General features: G+C 38.1%; 1 protein-coding gene across 1 annotated transcript; it reads right to left on the minus strand.

Moving 5' to 3' along the window:
* Positions 1–2,715: 2,715 nt before the first annotated feature.
* Positions 2,716–4,818, minus strand: LOC105571158 (fatty acid synthase-like). The gene is made up of 4 exons (XM_012028632.1): positions 4,319–4,818; positions 3,944–4,192; positions 3,392–3,643; positions 2,716–3,322 (listed from the first exon to the last, which is right to left on the minus strand). The coding sequence occupies exons 1-4, from the start codon at positions 4,775–4,777 to the stop codon at positions 3,212–3,214; spliced, it is 1,071 nt and encodes a 356-aa protein (XP_011884022.1). The 5' UTR covers positions 4,778–4,818; the 3' UTR covers positions 2,716–3,211.
* Between the last annotated feature and the right edge of the window lie 1,243 nt (positions 4,819–6,061).

Genomic DNA, 6,061 nt, shown 5'->3' on the forward strand with positions numbered 1-6,061 from the left:
TTGTAGACCACGCATAATACTACGCACGATGTTTCATGATATGTCGTTACATATACACCTTCACGCACTCCCTACGTTCATGAATTCTCTTCTCTCCCTCTTGAGAGTTTGTCTGTCTTTCTTTTGCTGTTTCCCGAGAAAAGAGATTACAATAATACTTATGATGAGGCTACGTGTGTTTAGGAAAAGTGGATTAAGGAGAGAGATTGCTTATGATACTTTACAGTTCAATTAAATTCGCGTTTATTTCTCACAAAGAAACCTGATGGTACAAGTCGACTTCTGTCGGCTACCGTCGTGCAGCGACTGGGACCGTGACTTACAAAGTACGCGTGATCGCGAGATTCCCGAAAACTATTCGTTTTCCCGCTCGGCAAACTTCGTGCATGCTCGCGCGCCCGCGTACGAAATGCGACGACTTGCCTCAATAACTTACATTCCTATCTTTATACAGACTTCTCACACGATCCCTACGAGGACAGTAAAACTGACTTCGACATCGTGTTAGAAGATCTCTGCGCCACAACAGCATCGTTTACTTACTTTATATCTTTATATACTTCATATCGTTTATATACTCAATATCTTCAGATAAATTGCGGGTTGGGGTACTTTGATCTTCGAGAAATACTGAGTTTGAAGCATACAGAACTAAGTACCACTACGACAATCCAATGAAGAAACGGTCCGTGAAGTCACGTCGCAACTTAATCACGAGACACGGTAGTGTCTCGCGCCAAGTGTAAGCGAAGCTAGTACCACGCGCGCGAGACCGACCGTGTAAGTTTACGCGAGTACACGACTTGACGGACCCTCAGATTTTTGAAACTCAACAATGGCTGATCCCACGAACTTGAGACTGCGCTTAATCGATAGCTTGGGTACGATTTGCATAATAAAAGTATTTTTACTTTTTTCCTACGTGCTCCATGAGTAGAGATATTGCAATGCAAAGTCCACAAGTCTGAATTTTCACGTAATTTTTATTAAGAAACATCGTCATCGTGGTCGTCGTCGTGGTCAACCAGGCCAAAATCCATCTCACTTTTCTGCCGCAACGTGGCATTGGCGTTGCTGTCGCGTATCTCACGTAGCGTCTCGCGCCAAGTTTGAATAAGTCTAGGTGTATTAATACCGTAGTTTTCGGTGTCTAGGTGTATTAATACCTTGAACTCGATGTCCACGTATCCCAGATCGCCGATGACGACGTGGACATCGAGTTCAAGGTAAATTAATACACCTAGACACCGAAAACTACGGAGCGCACTGCCTGGACGCAGTGATGCCAGCTTGGACTACCAGCTACATCGCTGTCGCGATGGTGGGGATAGAGTGGGGATAGCACGTCTGCGCGCGCACGCACGCACACAGGCAACACGCCGCATATACGTGTGCGCTCGACGCGTATATGCGGCGTGTTGCCTGTGTGCGTGCGTGCGCGCGCAGACGTGCTATCCCCACCATCGCGACAGCGATGTAGCTGGTAGTCCAAGCTGGCATCACTGCCTGGACGTCGTCATCGGCGACCTGGGACACGTGGACATCGAATTCAAGGTATTGATACACCTTTTTTTTTTTACGTGTGGAAATCCTTTATGGATACCCGGGCCCCCCTCTGGAAAGGGAGCCCGGGTATCCATAATATTTACAAAGTGGCCCGGGTTATGTGGGACTGCCCCCCTAATGGCGATCGGGTGCGGCCGCTGACGTTGCGACCGCTGGGCTTACCGCACTAAAACCACACGGTGGACTGCGCGGTGCTTTACTTGGGGGACGCCCAGGCTTGGCAGAGCCATTACTTCTGGACGCCCCCCGCACCGGCCCGCCGTTTGACTGGCGGGCCTCTGCGCTCCCTCCCCCGTTGGTGTGGGGGAGAGGGGATTCCCCCCGCAGGGGGAGTCCACTACTTAGAGCTACCCACTACTCTCTTGGGCGGCAGAGGCGTCCACAACCTCTACCGCCCGCCTCCGTGGAGGCAGGGTCTGACGGGAATCCCAGCCCGCCAGACCCAGGCCGCCTCCCCCGTTGTCGTTGGGGGAGGGCCGTCTCCTCACCGCCTCGGCGGTGTTCCGCCCACTAAGAGGGGAGGGGACTTACCCGCGGCTCGCGGGCAGCCCCTCCCCCGCCCGTCAGGGCGGTTGTGTGATAAATACTACATATAAGTCACTCTCCTCCACCAAATGTAGATGGAAAAATGTATGCGTGAAGACAGTGTGTTCCGCCCCCCCTTCGGGGGGGCTCCACTTCGTTAAAAATAACCCTACCCACCCTATGTCAGAGGTGTGGAGTGGATCTCGCTTCACGTAGAAAGTCGAAAACCCATGTTGTGTCGCTACATTTCGTCGGTATGACAGATTTCCTAACTCTAAAAGTTGTCAACTTTAACAATTAATATCTCGCTTCGCAGGGCAGAGCAACGATTTTGTCTGAGGAAAAAGTTGTTTCTCGTTGAAAAGCGCGTCGAATGAGACCAATTTGATTGATTTTGGAGGTGTAGCAGCTATACTGAAGAATTACCATATATTTATTATTTGTATCCTTTCTCAGCCTGTATCTCCGAAACTATTTGAGTCCGGCCCTTATATATATATATGAAATGACTCGGGAAGACATCCCCAACAACATATTTAAAAATGAAGCAAATCGGAGAGGAGGCCCCTTATATGCATAATTACCATATCTTCTGATAAAAGGGTTAAAAATATATTTATTCAGACATACATATTATGTATTTAATTGTTATAATAGTAAAGAGAATATTATACTTTTTATTAGTTTACAACATATATGCCTAAACGATGTCTTTGAAGACGTCTTTAAGACTCTACACAATATTGAAAACTACACGTTTGTCATTGTTGCAGATTCTGAAACATCGTTGTAGTGATTATAAATATATTGTATAAGTATTGTATTAATGATTTTTTGCTTAAGACACAACATATGCTACTCAATTTTTGACGCGAACTTGCTGCAATCCCTAGTAGAAACAAACATGAGATGCTATCAACGTTCCATGATGTTGCCGCATTCTCGACCAAAGAAGTGTTCAGACTGTAACATGTTGCTAGTTCCTTATATTATATCACTTTCCCTATATTATACCAACCATATATTATATCACATTCCTTCTATTATATCACCATATCCCAATAAATCCCAATAAATAAACACCATATCACAATAAATATTTATTGTGTTATATTATCTTCTATTCCATTTTTTTCCATTCTTCATTAATAGCAAATGTAACTTTATCATTATCCATTATTGTAATATGATTACCTTCCACCGAATAAACTTGCACTTTCCCTTCTGTAACCTAAGAACAAGTTTTGTATCATGAAGTTTCTCGTTACCTTACTTTTTATAGATTAGGTAAATCTTTTACCTTATGTAAACCGTAATCCTCTTCAGGAAAAGAGATAATCGGAAATGTAGGTTTCAGTAATGTTATAGGTGACTTAATGCGAGGTAATGAAGAAATATTGTAATCTTGTATAGCTCTGAAATGATTGTGAATTGTGTAATATATGAGTTTCTGATTATTTATGGACAATACATTTGCATCCAATGGGAAATAAGTATGAAAGATTTTTAATTTTTCGTCGATTGTTTTACACTTGTTCAACTCTGACGCAACCTGTAAATAACAAAATTTGCATTTTGTATAATTAATAATAACAAATATGCTAAATACAAAATAACAATATTAATACAAAGATTATTTGATTCCCAAATGCTGGTAAAATATGTTGCTATTTTTGTTAATTTTATTATAATTTCTTAATACTAATTTATTATAAAACTTAATACTAATAATTAATCAGTTGTTTATAATTATTAATATTCTTTTATTGTGCGGTCTATCAAAGGTTTTATTAATTTTACATAAATAAATTTTCTGAAAAAAGTTATTGTGCGCTTTTTATAATTTACTAACCGTTTCCTTGTTAATTCGAGTGTATACTTGTAATAAAAAAAGCAGTATTATATTTTCTAATTCGGCTGGAGAAGTATGGGCAAAATTAGTCATCAATTTTAGTTGGTCAGGAGCTCCATCTATTAGTATTAACCGTCCAGAGAAATCACGAGCTTCTAATAATCTGACTAATTCAATAGCAATTAAAGTTCCAAATGAATAGCCCACAATTAGAAACTTCCTTTGATTTTTCATTTTCTCCAATACGTGCTAAAAATAAATATGAATGTATAGGTAAGCTGTAATAATGCGAAAGATATGTATTTGATAGATATTATTTACAAATTATATAAATATAATTAAAATAATAGTTTTAAATAATTTTAATTTTCTTACAGGCACCAAACAAGTAGCTAACTTTATTATTGTTTGAACATTGTCAGATATATTAAGTACAACATGTTGCAAACACGTTGCCGATGATTTAATTCCTGATGCTATAGATTTATACACACTTGAACATCCTTCAATTCCTGGTATGAGAAATATATGATCTCGATCAATCTCGTTCTTTGTAGCAAGCTCTACAAGAGTATCTGGAACAAAGTCTGAATTTTTTGCTTTTTGAATTAACCTTTCAAAACCTCCCATATTACTTGAATCAGTTTGATTTGTATCCTGTATTTCTTCTCGTTTTGCTGTCATTTGGGCAAGTTTAGCAAAAGTAAGATTTCTCGTGTCTTTTGCTGATAAGGAAATATCGGACTCTCTTTCTAATGTTTGCTTAATTTCAACTGCCATCATCGAATCCATACCCATTTCAGCCAATGATACGTTTGGCGGCACTTTCTTCATATCTTTAAAACCTATTTTGAAATAAAATAATGTCGCTATAAATGTCATCTTTGATCTCCTAAAATCGTTTAGATCTGTTCTACGTAGGGGTTTTAAGTCGTGTCGAATGTCGCGGGAGCATAAGCACTAATCTTTTTGGCTAAGTGGTAAAAAATATAATTATTTAATTTCCATTAATATTATGTATATGTTTTGATATATTATCTTACAGTACAGACAGTTGCAATTTTGATCGTAGATCACACGATTGTTGTGATTTTAGCGACATATGTATAGCTAACTGCAGCAACTTACGACATTCTATGTAGAACCGGTCTTACCATTAAAAACTGTTATGGAAACGTAAAATTAGATTCTTTATATGCTTATGCACTCAGTCATTTCAATACAAATTCTTGGCATTTAGAAATATTGTTTTGTACAAATTGTTGTTAATAAATTATGAAAATGTAAAAAATATTCATCGACTAATGTTTACTTTAGGAAATTTTCTAAAGTTGTAAAATGCTGAAAGAACAATGAAATAATGCTAAGTATAAAAGACATAAGCAATGAACAGTGTAACCTAGTTTTCAACCAATGGGGTACGAAAAACTCAGCGATGATTTGTAAATGTCAATAAAATACAAATTTTTTATGAGTAAATAAATATGTAAGTAAATACACAAATATATCTTTAACCAACTGTTTTTTTTAATAAGAATGCTTTACTCATAGATATTTAAATTAACTGTCATTTATTTTTACATAAAACTTGAAGAAAAATTTCTCGAATGACTTTTTCACTAGTGTAGAAATAAGAAATTATAACACTTTGTTTAAACTCTTTTACATCGTACTTTTTAATAATTATTTGTGGAAATAGAATAATCAGTAAAAAGAGAGAGTATATCATTTATACAGATTTTGACCTCGAGAGAACATATCGGCACTTCTCAGATCAAACTAGCTCCATCGTACGTGCAGGATAAGCTTCAACGTGATGATCAGGAAGAATTGATGTTTGTTTTAACGACCCTAATACATTGATTAGAGTATACTCGCGTTATCGTAATACTACGAAGCATCAGCTATGAATCAGTTATAGAATAATGCTAACAAAGATTATGCTAAAAATGTCGGAGAACCTATAAATGGTTGTTATTGCACGTGTCAAGTGCAATAACAACCTTTTATTTGGGGTATGCCAGGTATCATCTAGTCAAATATTCCTCAACAAGTCTATTAGAATCAGTTCAAGATGCATTATGCTCTTTTATGTTCTTTAGGGAGGAGTTATATCTT

This window comes from Vollenhovia emeryi, unplaced genomic scaffold (assembly GCF_000949405.1).
Source record: "Vollenhovia emeryi isolate VEMERY1.0 unplaced genomic scaffold, V.emery_V1.0 DF941110.1, whole genome shotgun sequence".
Lineage (NCBI taxonomy): Eukaryota > Metazoa > Arthropoda > Insecta > Hymenoptera > Formicidae > Vollenhovia > Vollenhovia emeryi.

Excerpts from the sequence above, each read along its gene's own strand:
- LOC105571158 (XM_012028632.1), bottom strand. The coding sequence starts at position 4,777 with ATGAAGAAAGTGCCGCCAAACGTATCATTGGCTGAAATGGGTATGGAT. Across the intron at positions 4,193-4,318 it reads TAGCTACTTGTTTGGTGCCT|CACGTATTGGAGAAAATGAA; the intron begins GTAAGAAAATTA and ends ATTTATTTTTAG. Across the intron at positions 3,644-3,943 it reads CTCGAATTAACAAGGAAACG|GTTGCGTCAGAGTTGAACAA; the intron begins GTTAGTAAATTA and ends TGTTATTTACAG.